This window comes from Kogia breviceps, chromosome 13 (genome assembly GCF_026419965.1).
Source record: "Kogia breviceps isolate mKogBre1 chromosome 13, mKogBre1 haplotype 1, whole genome shotgun sequence".
Lineage (NCBI taxonomy): Eukaryota > Metazoa > Chordata > Mammalia > Artiodactyla > Physeteridae > Kogia > Kogia breviceps.
In genome coordinates this window covers 76,134,237-76,152,724 of record NC_081322.1, presented here as the reverse complement: position 1 = coordinate 76,152,724, position 18,488 = coordinate 76,134,237, and the positions used below count along the sequence as shown (strand labels likewise).

Here is an 18,488-nt window from a genome sequence, read left to right as displayed (position 1 = left end):
AACAAGAGTGGAATGTAAAACAGGCACAGGTTGTCAGACGTCTATGAACCTGATTGAAAGAGAGAAATCAAGCTGAGACGAGAATGTCCTCTCTGGGATTCTGACACCTTGAAAACTGGGACAAGAGTATCTTTTCGCTTCCTTCTCTTTACAACAATGGTATAATAGAGATGAACTGGGGCAGGAAATGATGACCCATTCTCTTCAGATGACAGCCTTTGTTTCCATGACCATACAGCAGCTATAAAAATGAGTTGCAAATATAGAAACAGAGTGTGATACTAAAATAGTCTTAGAAAGTGTGGCTGAAAGCCTCTTTAAAAAGCAAACACCTTTGTGCCAACCAAGTCTCACCCCCCTTTCCCAAAGACGAATTAAATCAAAAGGACAGACCATGCAAAATTTTTCTACGTTGTTAATGTAGTGAATTTCTGATGTGAAAATGGAGCAGCATAAAGGTGACAACCAAAAAAGCGGCTCTTGTAGTCTAATCTCTTAAAATCCACAACCTTTCACCTTGCATGTGTGGAAGAAGAAAGAGCAGAAGATAAAATCACTTCCACCTGGACCACTGCTTTTCTTTGTCTGTTAAAGGCACGTATATCACCCCCATCAGAGGCTTCATTTTGACGCTGCCGTCCTGTAGCTTGTCATACTGCTCCAGCATCTGGTTTCCACCCGCAGGACCGACCGGCAGTATCAGTCTTCCACCAGGCTTTAGCTGGTCTATTAGCTAAAAGAAGAAGAGGAGCACATACACACCAAGCTATAGGTCTTATGTTAATAGTCATTTTACATCACTATACACAACTTTCGGTGTCCACGGGCAGAAAGCAGAAATGCACTTTATTTAGTACACATGTACTTCCATTGTTAAACTTGTTACTCAATTACCCACTCACTCATTTACCTACCGACCTTCCCTACTACAGTACAAATGCTCTGACGACAGGGACTGTGTCTTATTCATCGTTGTGCCCTTAGCATCTAACACAGTACCCGGTACAGCTGCAACGCTCGAAATGTTTGAGCTGAACCACATAACGTAGGACTGTCCTCTTGGGAAGGCCAAAGGCAAAAGAGGAAATTTCAATTCCTATATGCCTATTTTGAATCGTCATAGTTTGGAGGGGAGGAAGGGAAGCATAGAAAATCAGCAAGGAATCCATATCCTATCTAAGAATTTAAGGCATCACTGAACCAAAAAAAAGGGAACCTTGGTTTTATGACTAAACTTAGGATTGCTGGCACCATGACACGACGAAGGAAGGCAGGGCTGGAGTCTCTGCGGCATTAGAACAAGGACGCCCTGTCAATGAAGAGCCAAAACGACTCAGTGAAAGCCCCTCTGGTCAGAAAATGTTTAAGTTGTATGTCACAATTTGAATGTAGCCTGACAGATGACCACTGATCAAAAACAGTAAGGAAGAAACCTTACTTTGGATAGTATTATCCCAAGGAAGGGTGTCCTTAAATAAAATTTTTGTTGTCAGCAAGTCTACCTTATTTTATTTTCCCTTTTAATTTTTCTAAATGTCAAGGTTTTTAATGAAAAAATAACAGACTACTTCCCACTACTCCAATCTTGCTCCCTAAATCTACTCATTTTAAATCCTTTTAGCTGTCTTCTTTTGTAGTGCTTACTTCTAATGCATGTCTTTTATTTTTTTAACTGAAATATAATTGGCATATAAATATTGTATTAGCTTTATGTGTACAACATAAAGATTTGATAAATGTATATAATGTGAAATGATCACCACAGGAAGTTTAATTAACATCCATTATCACACATAGTTACAATTCTTTTTTCTTGTGATGAGAACTTTTAAGGTTTACTCTCTTAGCAACTTTCAATTATATGGTATAGTATTAGTAACTATAGTTACCATGCTATATAATATTTCCTTTTTTATTTAAAATTATGCGCTAGATGAGGACTAAGCTCTCATACATAAACAGCTGTCCCTCGGTATCCAAGGGGTATTGGTTCCAGGACCGTACCTCTGATACCAAAATCCGCAGATACTCAAGTTCCTTATATAAAATGGTATAATATTTGCATATAACCTATATATCCCATATACTTTATTTATTTATTTATTTATTTATTTTTTTTTTTTTTCGGTATGCGGGCCTCTCACTGTTGTGGCCTCTCCCTTTGCGGAGCACAGGCTCCGGATGCGCAGGCTCAGCGGCCATGGCTCACGGGCCCAGCTGCTCCGTGGCATGTGGGATCTTCCCAGACCGGGGCACGAACCCGCGTCCCCTGCATTGGCAGGCGGATTCTCAACCACTGCGCCACCAGGGAAGCCCTCCCATATACTTTAAATCATCTCTAGATTACTTATTATACCTAATACAATGCGAATACCATGTAAATAGTTACCAGGTGTGACAAACTCAAGTTTTGCTTTTTGGAACTTCCTGGAATTTTTTTTTCTGAGTATTTTCGATCCATGATTGGTTGAATCCTTGAATGTGGAACCCTCAGATACAGAGGGCCAACTGTATTCTGCTCCTTTCCCCCAATCCAACCAATATCATAACTTTTTATCAAAACCATTTTCAGTTATGACTGTGTAAATGTAATTTGCAGCTGAGCCAAGAGGTACCCAATGATTGTTTCCTTTCTTATATAACAGCTGTTTTCCCTGCAGTTAAAAACTGAAGGTTTTTCTTTTTTCATTCCCTTAATTTTCTTTGTAACTGTTTCTAAATCTTGGTACCCTCCCAGCTTCTTAATGAAATTTTCACGCAGTCAAATCTATCTAATTAGTGTCTTCCTTTTTTTTTTTTTTTTAAACTGCTCTTTTTTCTTTTTTGGTAGGCTCGCTTCTAGTACCTTCCCTCCTCTGCTCTAAATCTGGACTGGTTATTCTCCAGGCCTGCTGCATAGCATTCATACTGGGACTTCCTTTGCAATAATCCTGGAATCCTGGGAACTCTTACCACCTCTCTCTTGAACAAGATGTCCTACCTTCTTAGATACCATGGCTGCTTCTTTTCGGTTTTTCCTACTCTCTCTCTACTCTGTCATTTTTTGGTGATATAATTAAAGCAATTCCTCCAGAAGTATTCTGTAAAGCAGTATGTGGAATATTTTTAAAGATGGAGATTGAGATTGGCAAATCTAAAATTATCTTTATTCTATGTATTTAGTGACGTGTGGGTATAGAATTCAAGATTGGAAATCACTTTCAATTCAGAATTGTGATGGTTTGCCTCTGACTTGTTCATTCTAATGTTGCTTTTCTATAATCTGATTCCTTTCTGATTACTGACCCTTAAACGGATTATCTATTTTGTTTTTCTGGAAATTTTTGGAATATTCTCTTTATCTGTAACATTCTGAAATTTCATGGTGATATTGTGGCTCTTTTTTTTTTTTTTTTAATTCATGGTACTAAGCACTCAAAAGATCCTTTCAAACTATAGAATCATGTCTTTCAGTTCTCAGAAATTTTCTTAGGGCTTAGGGCTACCTGTTCCTCATAAAGAATTTCAAGTAGCAGCACCTCTTTTCAGGCCAAAGTGTTATCTCTGGTTTCCAAGGTCCTGATGCCTCCAATTTCTAAGCTTTTTCTGAGTTCTGCAGAGCAAACTGCTTCTGCATTGATACCCCTCTCTTCAGTCTCTTTGGTTCAACTTCCTTCACCCTTCCAGGTCAGTTATTACTCCAACTGCTTTCTGTCTTCACACACTGTAGAGTTCAGGATTGCAGGTATAATCTCCTAGATAACTGAAAATGGAGTTAGTGTTTCCGTTTCTTGTTTTTCTAGTTGTTTTGGGGTGATATCCAAAGGAGGCATAAACATCTTTATTCTCTTAAAACTGGAAAGCCCCTTCAGCATGCCTATCTTCAAATTTAATCAGATGTAAAGAGCCGCCTCCACCCGATAACACTTCCCAGTGCTACTACAAATGTGCAAATTAATTCTGAGCTAAAGCCAGAAATACCTTTCGAGATCATCTTAAGGTCTTAGTGGGGAAGATGAGCCCTGTACCCCAAGACCTTTCATTTAAACACAGTTCTGTTTCAGATTTTAGTTGTTCCTACTAGGCTGCCAATATTTAAAAAAAAAAAAAAAGTTAAAAAAGTTAAAAAACTTACTGATCATGTGTTCATACATGAAAATTCATTAAGTTATTCATTTATGACTTGTACACCTTTCTACATCATGTTAATACTTCAATTAAAATATGTTAAAACCACTGGTTTGGTCTTTTTTTCAAACAGATAACAGGGCCAGAGAAAATAGCTGATTTTCCTAAGGTCATTCAGCCAATGAATAACAAGTCAGTGACCAGAACAAACCCCCTAACTTTCAGCTTCTCATAACTGTGTAAACACACAGAAAACCCACTTGCAGGCTGGGGAGTAGATGAGACTGGGCAGAAGAGACAGTGTCACTTTTAGCCCCTTGCCATCTAGTCAAGAACTATGAAAAAATCACATGTAATAGAAACCTAAGCCAAGGAATATTGGGGCTGACATAAGTTTATCAGAATCTTACTAAAATGAAAACTCAATTTTGTACTTAAATATTTCCTTGACTATGTAATATATACTACTGGAATATCCCTCCCTCTCACTGCAACTATGCAAATCCTACTATTCTTTAAGATTCAGTTCAAATTCCATTCCTATAAGAAGTCTCCTTGACTATTCTATGCAACATACTCTCCCTCCCTTGAACTCCTACAGTACATATTTTCTTTTCCCTTCAACATCTATCATACGCTGATACAGGTATGACACAGCTCTTCTAGATCATAAGGTTTGTGAGGATAAATGTACGACAAATACTTCCTGGTCTTACCCATGCACCTAACATAGTCTTGCACATTCCGGTATTTATCAATACACCAAGTGATTATCAGATCATGAACTCCAGAGGGACTGTCCCAATTCTATTGGTGTACTAGTTCTTAGCCGAATCAATTAGTGCTTTAAATAAGACAGCCATGAGCTGGGGCTTAGCAATTTTCATGTCATTTATACAACTGTCTGCATGTGAAAAAAAACTGCCTACTAACTGCAACTAAAATGCACAGCGTTTCAGTTTTTAAAAAGTTGAGCATAATTATCAACCAAAAAGAAAAAAAAAAGCACAACGTAACATAGATGATATTTTGAACATCAACAGAAGTCATTTCCTATACATTTTTAAGAGCTTTAGTTGAATAAAGCATACAAACACAGAAAAAAACCAACTCACTGCCTGGGGTACAACTGGGGCTGCAGCTCCTACATGAATCGCATCATAAGGGGCTTCTTCGGCATATCCCATTCTTCCATCCCCCACTGAAAGAAAAAAAAATGCTTTAAAAATCTGCTCAGATAGAACTACCCAGTGTGAAGAATTATAGGAGATTTAAAGAAGGGAAAGGATAGATTTTTAGATAAAAGATGCTGGGACAACTGGATATTCAAAGAAAAAATAGATACTTGGACCCCTACCTCACACATACACAAAAATGAACGTCACAAAGATCAAAGGTCTAAATGTGAAAAGTTAAAATGATAGTGCTTCTGAGAACTAATATAAGGACATATCTTCATGATTTCAGAGTGTCTTCAACAGGATACAAAAAGCACTAGAAAAAAACTGGTAAGTCTGACTACATTAAAATTTCTATTTATCAAAAAAGTACAGTATGAGAGTGAAAAGGCAGTTCACAGAGTGGGAGAAGAGATTGATAATATGTACAACTAGACACAGGGCTACTCTACAGAAGTCCTACAAATCAAAGAAAAATATAAGTAACTCAATATCTGAATAGGCATTTCACAAAAGAGGAAATCCAAATGGCCAAACATATGAAATAGTGTTCAACCTCACTGATTAATAGGAAAATACAAAATTAAAATCACAGAGATACTGCCATACATTAGGTGGGCAAAAGAAAAATCTAGGGCTTCCCTGGTGGCGCAGTGGTTGAGAGTCTGCCTGCCGATGCAGGGGACGCGGGTTCGTGCCCCGGTCCGGGAAGATCCCACATGCCGTGGAGCGGCTAGGTCCGTGATCCATGGCTGCTAAGCCTGCATGTCCGGAGCCTGTGCTCCGCAACGGGGAAGGCCACAACAGTGAGAGGCCCGCCTACCACAAATAAATAAATAAATAAATAAATAAATAAAAAAAAAAAAAAAAAGAAAAATCTAATAATACCAAGTACTGGTAGAGATGTGAAGCAATAGGAACCCTGATATATTACTGTTGGGAATGTAAGTTGGTTCAGTCACTTCAAAAACGTTTTTGCAGTATCTTTGGTCACTCTATGAACTGTAACAACACACCTACAGAAATGAATGCTTGTATGATGAGTGTATATAAGCATCTGGACTTACGTACATTGTGAATATATCTCCAAATCAGAAATAACCCAAAATATCCATCTACAGTAGCATTAATAAACAAATTCTGGTAATGTTCCTATAATAGAATGCTATACAGCAATAAAAATGAACTATATGCAAAAAGAAGGATGAATCTTACAGACATAATAATGAATAAAAGAAGTCATTCATCATAGAATATATACTGTATGGTTCCATTTAGCTGAAGTTCAAGATTAAATTAAACATCATTTATGGAAATGCAATTAGGTAGTAAATGCATAAAAGTAATAATACCGCTAGGGAAAAGGGAGGTAGTCATGATGAGGAAATAGCAAGCAGAGAACTTTCCAGGTACTAATAATGTTTCTTTTTTCTTTTTTTCTTTTTTTTTTGTGTGGTACGGGGGCCTCTCACTGTTGTGGCCCCTCCTTTTGCGGAGCACAGGCTCCGGACGCGCAGGCTCAGTGGCCATGGCTCACGGGCCCAGCTGCTCCGCGGCATGTGGGATCTTCCCGGACCGGGGCAAGAACCCGTGTCCCCTGCATCGGCAGGCAGACTCTCAACCACTGCATCACCAGGGAAGCCCAATAATGTTCCACTTCTTGATCAATGTGGTGATTAAACAGGTGTTTGTTAAGCCTCACATTTATGTTTTATGCATATTTTGATGTCTGTTATTTTTCACAATATAAAATGTGCTCACATGCAAATGTGTTCATGCATACTGCTGAATGGAAAAAAGCAACCTAAAGGACAATATGTAGAGTATGAGTCAATTTAAAAACCATGTGTTTGTGCAGTTTATTCATATGTACATTTATATGTCTAAAAAACTTCAGGAGGAAAAAGAGGGGCTTTCTTTTTTATTTTACACATCTCTGCACTGTTTAAATTTTTTATATTCGACACTTGTTACTTTGATACTACTTCTTAAAAAGCAATGAAGAAAGAACTCAACATGGCATTTTCTGAAATAGTTAAGTCATGTCACCCATGGTCAAGGTAGAACCAGTGTAACATTTTAGAGTAATTGCTTTTTCTTGCTTAGTACTTAAAAGTGAATGTAAAAAAAATGTAATAATTAGCTCTGAGTATTATTTAGCTTGCATGCGATTTTTCTGAAAATAAAAATTCTCCAGAGAGGAAATTTTTTAAGTTTTCTGATACTTACCAACCAGTTGCACTCTCCCTGAAGACAAAAGCATTGGATCATCCTTTCTGACATTATTTACTGAGTCGTCTACTAGCTCTTTAATGTGGTCAATTCCTATGACTTTTCCACTAGGTCCAACCTGGAAGTGAAAGAATAATTCAGTAGTTCACTGGTCTAAGTTTATTTTTCTAAAGCGTCATTAAAGTATTTCTTTACCCAAAGTCATATTCTGTAATGAGAAAACAGGACAAATAAACAGCTTAAGCCTCCAATTAGATTGTTAAACACTCAGTTTATTATAAATTATTTGGCAAATACAACTTTCTCAACTATAACCCTTAAATGAATAATGATATTTCAGTAATTAAGAAGCTAGAATAAATTACAAAAACTTGTAATACTAAGAAAAATGACAGCTTTCTTCAATTTCTAATTTTTATTTTATTTTATTTATTTTTTTTTTTTCGGTACGCGGGCCTCTCACTGTTGTGGCCTCTCCCGTTGCGGAGCACAGACAGGCTCCAGACGCGCAGGCTCAGCAGCCATGGCTCACGGGCCTAGATGCTCCACGGCATGTGGGATCTTCCCGGACCGGGGCACGAACCCGTGTCCCCTGCATTGGCAGGCGGACTCTCAACCACTGCGCCACCAGGGAAGCCCAATTTGTAATTTTTAAAACCAGGATCTTGAAGTGGGATTTAGCTACCAATATTAAATGGTACTTTTAGTGCAACCATTTTTAATTTAAATTCCATTTAAAAGTGTGACTTTAAATATTAAAATGTTACATAAAAAATTTTTATAGGGATTTCTATACCTGATTCTACTGCCACATGTGGGAAATATAAAAGTACATAAGGCCCCAAGTATAAATATTAATTGTAAAATAAATTCAACACAATAAAGACTCTGAAGTCAGACCACCTGTATTCACATCTAGGTTTCACCACTTACTTACAACTATATATTATTCCAGCAATCAGGTTCCTCAACTGAAAAATGAGGAGGAAGGGGGTACATACCTCATAAATCACGTGAGGAGTAAATAAGAGAACACAGGAAAAGCACTGAGAACACAGACTAACACATGGTAAATGTGTGAAAAACACTGATTAGTATCATTTTCAAAAAGATAACTCAGAAATCTAATGATATTATAAAAAATGATTATGCCTCTGAAACCATAAACATGTCAAGTATAGAGAACAAGTCATTAATTAAATACCATATCTAGTATTTAGATACATCCCATTAGTGAGGGTTTAACTTGTACAGAACAAGTCAAACAACTGAAAAGAAATATCTGAATCCTTATTGTGTGCCTGGCACTGTTCTGGATGCTTAGGATACATCAATGAAAAAAACTCAGACAAAATTCCCACCTCTCTGGAGCTTACATTCCAGTAGTCTGCCAATTATATATGCATAGCAAATTAAATGGATTCTAGTCCTAAAGGATCCATAAATCCTAACTTAAATAAACCATACCCTTCCAAGCTGGCCTATAGGTACAAGATTTTTCAGAATCAACCTGATTTGATTACCTGAACACAGATAAACCTTTACTTCAAGGTGCTTGAGTGGGCCTCCAGACATACTCTGGATAGTCATTTATCAGATAAGCCTCTGATGATAAAATCTGAAGTATAACAAACAATGTGTTTTTATAAGAGCATTTTTCTTAATGTAAAAAAAGCTCTCCTTTAATCCCAATAAACCTGTAGGAGCGTTTGGAAATCAGGCTGTATTTTGTTCTGCCAGAAGAGTGCTGGGAAGATTGAAGTTTGGGAGCTACTGGTTGCCTCTTTGTGATCACAGAGCAGAGCTTATCAGAAAATGAAGCCAACATGTGGAGGAAAGCAAAGTCAAACCAAGAACCAGAGAGAAACCCATTGTCCATAACAACATTTGATCTTCTTCTGAATCCAGCCATACAAGAAGTCAGATATACCTCTAGACTTTTCCATTATATAAACCAAATAAATTCCCTTCAAGTTCTGCCACTTTGACTGAATGTTCTGTCACTTTAACAACAACAAAAAGAAATCCTAGGTGATACATATTCTAAATACTATCTTAATATAATTTAAAAAGGAACATAGAGGGCTTCCCTGGTGGCGCAGTGGTTGAGAATCCGCCTGCCGATGCAGGAGACACGGGTTCGTGCCCTGGTCCGGGAAGATCCCACATGCCGCGGAGCAACTAAGCCCGTGAGCCATGGCCGCTAGGCCTGCGCGTCCGGAGCCTGTGCTCCGCAACGGGAGAGGCCACAACAGTGAGAGGCCCGCATACCACAAAAAAAAAAAGAAAAAAAAAAAAAAGGAACATAGAAAACCTTCGAAAACTGCTAATGAAAAAAATACACAGCCAAATCATATAATATGCTTCTGTTGGGGCCAGAATGGTAAATAAAGCTCTTACCATACGTGCAAAACATGCAGTAAGGATTCCACTTCCAGATCCTACATCAAGAGCTTTAGCTCCTTCATGCAATTGATCAAATAGAAGTTCTAGTGCATATGCATGCTGCCAAAAGAAAACAAAGTATTCATTTTTTTTCAAGACTCTATAAAGTATATATACCATGGCATACAAATAAAGTTGCTAACATGTCACCAATTTTTCTACTATTGTCATCTACCAAAACAATGAAAACATAACATATTATATACTTATATCTACACAGGAATTACATATAAGAAAATTCTTGTTTGATTAAAATTCTTGTGTTTTAGATAAAGTGTTCAGTAATTTTAGATCTCCAGTGTGTGAATTTTTTAAATTTAATTAATTCAAAGTCAAAAGCTACAAAAAGATTTACAGTGAAAAGTCTGCATCTCACCCCTGTCCCCAAACAGTCTCACTCCCTAAAGGCAACCAATGTTACCAGTTTCTAGTGATTTCTTCCAAACATATTCACTTTATGCATATATAAGCAAATACATATGCATTTATAAATTTATTATAACTTGAAGGAGCTTCCTTATCACTAATCAGTGTGTTCACTCTTTTTTAAGGCTGAAGAGTATATTTTTGTATGAATGTATTGTAGTAATAAATATACCTGATGAGAGATATTTAAGTTAGCCTCAATCTTCTATAACAAAAGAGATAAAATAATCTTAAAAGGTGTACCTGTAAGACAATGTAATAACCTTTTCAATAATCTTATAAAGTATATCTATAGGACAAATTCCTACAAGTGGAATTAAGGGGGCCAAACGATATATATTTTTATGTTTATAGTATATATAAATGACAAATCAAATAAAATCATGTTGGTTATGCTTTGGACCAAACCAAGAAATAAAGCCTTCTCTACTCCATCCTCTTAATAAACTTATATTTTAGTGCTTTTCCAAAATATGAGGTTAGAATTAATAAATGTTATCTCAAAAGCTGTCCTTAAATGCCTGGTATATTCATTATTAAAAATCATCAGATCCAGTAACAACAAGCACATTCACTATCAGATACTGGTTGATAAACATACATATCCATGAATCCACAGTGACAGTAAGTAAATACATCCTTCTATACATACATAAATGGAGAAAAAGGAGAAACTGTTCTCAACTGTTTTTAAATATAGATGAAATGATAAACTTAGAAAATTGCCATTTGGCAACCATTTCAGTAATAACTGATTGAGGCAAAAATCACAAATGGATGCTAAAACTAGTGTATTATCATTTGATGAATAACAAGATATTTACATACTCTCAAAGTGTTTGCCCCAGACACTTACTAATTACAAAAGGAAAGAGTAGTAACTTTACAATGGAGTTCGGAAGTTTCTTGGTGGAGAAACCTGATTGACATGACCTCAGTCAGATGATTAAAGTTGATATCACCAATAACGGGACACTCTGACATCACATGACATCTGCTAAAATACATCGCTTCTGGGATATTCCAGGCAAAAATGCCTAACTCATTATCTAATCAAGAAGAAACATCAGACAAACCTAAATTGAGAGTCATCCTATAAAATAACTGGCCTATAACGTTCATAAACATTTTCAAGACCATAAAAGAAAAGACTGAGGGATTGTTCCAGATTAAAAAGACAAGGCAATTGAATGAAACTCCTGATCTGCAACTTTCTTTTCCTATGAAGGACATTACTAGAACAACTGATGAAATCTAAATAAGGTCTGTAAATTGGCTAAGTGTTTAATCAATGTTAATTTCCTGATGTGGACAACAGCACTACGGTTATTTAAGTGAATGTCCTATTTTTAAAGGAAAAGAGTATTCTGCCTACAAATTACTCCTAAAGAGTTCATAAAAAAAGAAGTATATATATATATATGGGGGAAGGGAGAGAGGGAGGAGAGAGAAAGAATAAATGATAAAGCAAATGAAGTAAAATGGTAACATTTGGTGAATATGGGTAAAAAGTATATGGGAATCATTTGTACTATTCTTAGAACATTTCTGTAAGTCTGAAATTATGCCAAAATTAAAAAAAAATTTTTTTTTAATCATCAGAAACAGGTAACATTCAAAATGGAGGATAGAATGGAAACTCCCTATTCTGGAAAACTAACTTAGGTGATAAAAGCTAGAATACTGGTTACCTTGAGGATAGAGGTTGACTAGGAAAAGAGGTCTTTCTGACTGAGGGGGCCTTTTGGGGTGCAGGAAATGTTCTGTATCTTGATCTGGGTAGTGGTTACATATATGTACCCACATAAACATTCATCAAAGGTGTACACTTAAGATGCGTGCACTTTATTGTGTGTATATTATAATTTAATAAAAATTTTTTGAAAATACTATTTATTCCTATCACTAAAAGTGGAGAATCAGACATTTATGTACCTCCTGATGTGATGAACAGAAGAACCATTAAGGAGTTTTCTTGAAAAGAAAAAAAAAGGAACAAGTTAAACACCACTAGGAAACATTTAACCAAGTTCAGAATATGGGAAATTCTATAGGATAAATGGACAAATTTTGTCAATTAATAAATGGCATTTTAAAAAGGGGGACTGTTAAAATTAAAAGAGACTAAAAAGACTAAAAAGGTACACTGTAAGGCTCTTGTTTGGATCCTGATTTAAAGAAATCCACTGTAAAAGAATTTTTTGAAACACCTGGCCAAGTTTGAACATGGACTAAATATAAGATAATACTAAGAAACATTGTTTGTCATGATGTGGTATTGTAGTTGTGCTTTTAAGTCTTTCAGATTTAAACTATTTAGGGGTAAAATAATATTAGGTTTGGGATTGCTTTAAAATATTTCAAAGGAGAAAAGGAGAAACAAAGGAGAAACAATTACATAAGATTAGCAAAATTTTGGTAATTACTGAAGTGGGGTGATGGCTACTTGAGGGTTCATTATATTATTCTATTTGCATGTGTGGTGTTGAAAATTTTCCATATTGAAAAGTTAAAAAGAAAAGATGTTAAGACTATCTTTTCTCACAATTAACATAAAAAGGGGAGAAGGCCATTAATAGATGTAGCCTCATATAATCCAAGGATTTCCAAACCATGTCCCAGAAAGTCATAAAGGTTCCACAGAACCCCTTTAGGAGTAACACACAAATGTAGACTGGTGGTTGGTGTGTTTGGTAAAAGGATAACAGAGAAATAACTAAAATTATCAATTTTTCATATAGATTCTTTTGCAAAGAGCTTCTTGCCTAATGAATGGAAACCACTAGTACTATGAAAAAGAATCCTGGATTAAGTAAAGTACTGGATTCAACTGGTTCTGCATTTATTACCCCTTGACTTTGGAAATTATTTTTAGCTGACTGTTCCTCAGTTTCCGCATCATTAAAATGGAGAGAAAAAAGTTGTTCCTATTCTGCCTTCTCCATAGCAGTACCACTGTGAACAAAAGTGATGAAGTATGAAAATACTTTATAAATTCTAAAGGATTTACGAACAAAAGGTATAATATTCACATTAATGAAAATTCAACCATTACACCTCAATGACCTGATGCTGCTATTCTTTAAGGTACTTCGAAGTCATTTGTAAAGGTAAAATTAACAGTTAAATTGATCTTTTACTTCCATTTAGTGTATTTTTGGAAAACCTCTCTCTTAGGAAATCTTGCATATAACTGTCAAATAATCAGGCTTCCAAATTTTGCTTGGTTAGAGAACAAAATGACTTGGTTAATCAAAAAAATCTGGTTACTACCCTCCTTTCCCTTTTCTCCTGGTATCCTGTCCCATCCATTCCCTTTCTGAACAAGTCGATCCTAAAGCCATTATGTTGGGCTGAGTGAGGTAGCTGCCCATAACCAGGTGGCAGAGAGGGTAGCTGCAGTGTCCAGTTAGAAGTGTCAGAGCCCAAGCAGGATGAGGAGGGCATCTGTGTTCACACAGGGAAGCAGATCCAAACAGGAGTCAGAATCCACGCTAGACGAGGAGGATTTCTGCACAACACAGTGGACCAGTGCCAGGTGTCAGACATAAATGATGGAGGATGGGGTGGTATGAGAAGGGTGGGGGGAGAAAGTGACAGCAGCGAGAAATTGGCTATATACAGTCGAATTGATCAAATAAATAAATATATCAAGGAAAAAGGAACCATGCTTTTCACTGTTAGAAGTTAAATATGGAAAGGGAAAAGACAGGAAACCATGCATACTGATATAAATAAATAAATAAATAAATAAATAAATAGGGAAAAGAGACATAATCTCAAAGTACCCCCTCACAAAATAACTACTAATTACAAAAGCCAAAAACAGTAACTCTACAGCGGAGAAGGCTGGCAGACACCACCTTAATCAAGTGAACAACATCAGTAATGGGACAAATCAAAACTGTATTGTGATACCATGTAATGAAAACCCAGCATCACTTCTGTGATCTTCCCACCAAAGAGGCATAACCTGAATGGAATCATGAGGAAACGCTAGACAACCCAAACTGAAGGACATCAACAAAATAACTGGCCTGACTTCTTCAAAAGAGTCAAGGCCATGAAAGACAAACAAAGGCTGAGGATCTGGTTCAGATCGAAGGAGACTAAAAGAGCAGTGATTCAGCACTGGATCCTTCTGCTATCAAGGACATCATAGGGACAACTGGAAAAAGTGAAAAGGAGTTTGAAGACGAGATGGTAGTAATGTGTCAGTGTTCATGTCCTGGTTTTGATGGTTATGTTGTGGTTGTATAGCAGAATGTCCTTTGCAGGAAATAAACTACACCCTGAAGTATTCAAGAGTGATGGGGCATCATTTCAGCAACTTACTCTCAAAAGGAGTAAAGAAAGGTTCCTGACAGTGTACTTGCAACTTTCCCGTAAGTATGAGATTGTTTCAAAAATTAAAAAAGTATCTGACTAACCTTATCTTTCTTTGATGCTTCAAAATGATACAGTGGAATATGATCTCTGAATCATCATTATGAACATCAACCAGTGGAACAAGAAAGTGTTAGTTAATGAGGTTTCTATGAGACACACTGGATTAACTTTTGCTGAGGAAACTACTGGGGACATTTTATTTCGTCAAAGCTATTGCTCTTAGACAAGAGGCTTAGCCTGAAGGATGGAGTCTCTAATAAGACAGAGTTTGTGAACTTTTTTCAGGAAGAAGCTTTTATCGGATATTTCTAAATGATCAGTATCCCCTGAAAGTTTAATAATTTCCATTAATAAAATAACAAGTATCATAGTTGTATGAAGTAATCAAAGAAGCAAAGTAACTCCTGTAGCACCTGGGCTCCCCTGAGTCCCAAGATGAAGGCACTAGACGGGACTCCTTTAAGGTGCCACTCCCTAATCTGTAGACAGTACCGTCCCTTTACAAACTTAATTCCAAAAGAAGCTCAGGAATTTTTTTTCAGTACTACATTTGCATAAGATTTGGTTTTTTAAAGAGGGATATGCTAAGTTATTATTAAAGTCCCATTCAGATTTAAAATGTCAAGGCCTTCAATCACAATTATTAGCTTTTTACATGCTTTCATCACTATAGCTAATATTCTTCTGGATAATCCAGGCTCATTTCTAAACCTAAAAATTAAGTTTTTTAAAAGTTCATTTTCATAATTATGAAAAATTTCAAACCCACAGAAAATACAATGGACATCCTTTTCTCCTCATATAGTCACCAACTATTTATATTGTGCCATACTATTTTACCAAACCATCTGAAAATATGCTGTGGACATCATAATACTACACTCCTAAATACTTCAGCACGTATCTGCCAAAAAGGCCAAACTAGGACATCTTCCTTTGCAAGCACATCACCATTACCACACTGAAGAAACTCATTAATTTAGTACCATCCAACATAAACACCACACTCAAATTTCCTCAATTGTCTCCCAAATCTCCTTTATAGCTGTTCCCCCCACCAATCCATTCGAAGTTCATGCACTGCGTGTGCCAATCTAGAATATTCTCCCCCAACTCTGTTCCATCCACCACTTTCCTTTGTCTATCAGAACACTGACTCCTTTTAAAAGACCTGTCCAGTTGTCCTACACAATACCACAAACATTCTAGATGTGTCAGTGTCCTCACGGTTAGATTTAGATCAAAGAACTTGAGCAAGAACACCACACAGGGCTTGCAGGGCACCTCCTATTGCATCACATCAGGATGTACATAACATTGGACGTTCTCACTACTGGACTTGCCAAGCTCAACCACTCAGTAAATGTGGTAACCACTAGATCACTCTATTTTCAAGGCATATTTTTCTCTTTGTAATTAACAAGTAATATGTCGAATAATAATTTGAGACTACATGGATATTTTTGTTCCCCAACAACTTTCCTCTTAATGGTTTTAGATTAATTGATGATCTTTGCCTAATTCAATTATTACACTGATAATTACAAAGACCTGATTTTTTAAATTCTATTATTCCTTCCACACATAATTGGTATTCTTCTGTTTTTCATTTTTTCCCCCATCTTTCTATTTTATTTTTAAATCCCTATGGACTCAGAGATTTTTGTTTCTGAATTCACTGGGCTATAATCCATTATCTTCACTACCATTTTTTGATTCTCAAATTGTCTCCAATTTGGCTTCTGGGAGTCTCTTTAAACCTGCTCCTATGTCCTCCTGACATTACCCCATTAGCCTCTGAGTACTTCTTCACTTTCTGGAATTTAGTCGCTTTTCCATGAAGCTCTAGTCTCTTTTAGCAAGAAATGGAATTTGGGGTTCAATATCTGGATGCTAAATATGTTCACTGCTACCAGGATGCCATTTCACATTTTTCTGTAAGTAAGACTTTGGAAAATATTCCAGGGTTGTAGTTACTTCCAAACCTGTGATTTTGAGGTTCATTAAATGCAGATACAGAAATGGTCAATAAGCACGTGAAAAGACGCTCAACATCATTATCACTGGGGAAATGCAAATCAAAACCACAATGAGGTACCACTTCATAGCTACCAGGATGGATAAAATAAATAAAACATACAATAACAAGCGTTGAGAAGGAAGTGGAGAAATTGGAAACCTCATACATTGCTGGAGGGGTTGTACAATGGCGCAGCCACTTTGGAAAATAGTTTGGCGGTTCCTCAGAATGTTAAACACAGAATTACCATATGACCCAGCAGATTCCACTCCCAAGTATATACCCAAGAGAACTGGAAACATATGCACACAAAAACCTGTAAACTAATGTTCATAGTAGCATTATTCATAGTAGCTAGAAAGAGGGAGGAACCCAGATGTCCATCAACTGATGAATGAGTAAACAATGTGTGGTATACCCATACAATGTAATATTATTTGGCGATAAAAAGAAATGAAATACTGAAGCATGCTACAACATAGATAAACCTTGAAAATATTGTACAGAATATAAAAAGCAGTCATAAAAGGCCACATATTGTATTATTCTATTTATGTGAAGTGTCCAGAATGACACAGAAACAAAAAGCAGGTTAGTAGTTGCCAGGACCTGAAGAATGAGGGATGGGAACTGACTGCTAAACAGGTATAGGGGTCCTTTCTGAGGTGATGAAAATGTTCTGAATTGAGATAGTAGTAATGTTTGTACAACTCTGAACAGACTAAAAACCACAGAACTGTATACTAGAAAGGGATAAATTATATCTTAAGAAAGCTATTATTTTTGTTTAAAGATGCACCATTTGCCATAGAGTCAGTGCCACGTCTCATGTGGTAGTGAACTGGACACTCAGCACCACACTTTAGAGAAAAGAAATATTTCATGCAGTACTTCCCATTTATCTGAAAAATACCCCTCCAGGCAACTTCCCAAACGTGTTGAGCACCAATTCTCTAAAATAACTTTTATAATTAAACGAATACTTCTATATGAATTTTTCTTTTTAAGTAGCACTTCAAACCGTATTCAGGGATCTTAAGACTACAATTTTTTTGTTAATCATTAATTTCTTTGAATAGGTAATGCGTACAAAAACCATTCCTACTCCATAACTAAAAGAAAAACTCTAAATACTCTTCTGCACTCTACTTTTATGATGTTTCTTGAAGATCTTGCCATATTTGCATTTACAGAACTTTATTCATTTCACTTCACAGTATTTCACTGTATGGGTCTACTATAATTTATTAACCATCCACTATTAGTGGACTATTAGTGATTACTGTTATTTTAAATAATGTGCCAATAAATATCCTCAGTTATTTTGTACTTGTGCAAATATTTTATGGGATAGATATCTTGAAATAAAACTGGAGAGTCTAAGGTATATTCATCTCACATGTTTTAGCTATTGTCAAATTGCCTTCCAAAAACACTATCAATTTACTATCCCAACAAAAAAAATAATTTGTCAGTTTCCCTTTTCTAATACAAAGTAATAAACTTTTAATTTCTGATGATAGGAGAAAAATGGTACTTTATTGTAGTGCTAATTTGCAATTCACTAAATATAAGTGAAAATGACATCTTTTCATTTGTTTAAATGCCAATGTCATTTGTATTTCTTTTTCTATGAACTACATTCTTGTACTTTACCTACTTCCTTTTGGGCTTAGTAGTATTTTATTTCT

General features: G+C 36.2%; 2 protein-coding genes across 11 annotated transcripts in view; one reads left to right on the top strand and one right to left on the bottom strand.

Moving 5' to 3' along the window:
• LRP11 (LDL receptor related protein 11) overlaps window positions 1-9,498 on the top strand; it is a 65,072-nt gene extending 55,574 nt beyond the window's left edge. The window contains exons 7-8 of one of the 3 annotated variants that reach the window (XM_067011001.1): window positions 5,575-5,615; window positions 9,221-9,498. In XM_067011001.1, coding sequence (XP_066867102.1) covers window positions 5,575-5,615; window positions 9,221-9,277 — 98 coding nt within the window. In that variant the 3' untranslated portion in view covers window positions 9,278-9,498. Of the gene's footprint in view, window positions 1-2,830; window positions 4,216-5,574; window positions 5,616-6,787; window positions 7,767-9,220 lie in introns of those variants that run through there. The other 2 variants (XM_067010999.1, XM_059083470.2) reach the window with 2 other exon arrangements.
• Window positions 1-18,488, bottom strand: part of PCMT1 (protein-L-isoaspartate (D-aspartate) O-methyltransferase) — a 47,852-nt gene that overhangs the window by 8,141 nt on the left and 21,223 nt on the right. For 3 of the 8 annotated variants that reach the window (XR_010836085.1, XM_059083491.2, XM_059083488.2), the window contains exons 4-7: window positions 9,918-10,022; window positions 7,515-7,635; window positions 5,223-5,308; window positions 564-733 (exon numbers count right to left, since the gene is read on the bottom strand). Coding sequence is in view for 4 of the 8 variants with exons in the window: in XM_059083491.2 (XP_058939474.1) it covers window positions 564-733; window positions 5,223-5,308; window positions 7,515-7,635; window positions 9,918-10,022 (482 nt within the window). In the remaining 4 variants the exon portion in view is untranslated. Of the gene's footprint in view, window positions 1-509; window positions 734-5,222; window positions 5,309-7,514; window positions 7,636-9,917; window positions 10,023-18,488 lie in introns of all 8 variants that reach the window. The other 5 variants (XR_010836087.1, XR_010836086.1, XM_059083489.2 and 2 more) reach the window with 2 other exon arrangements.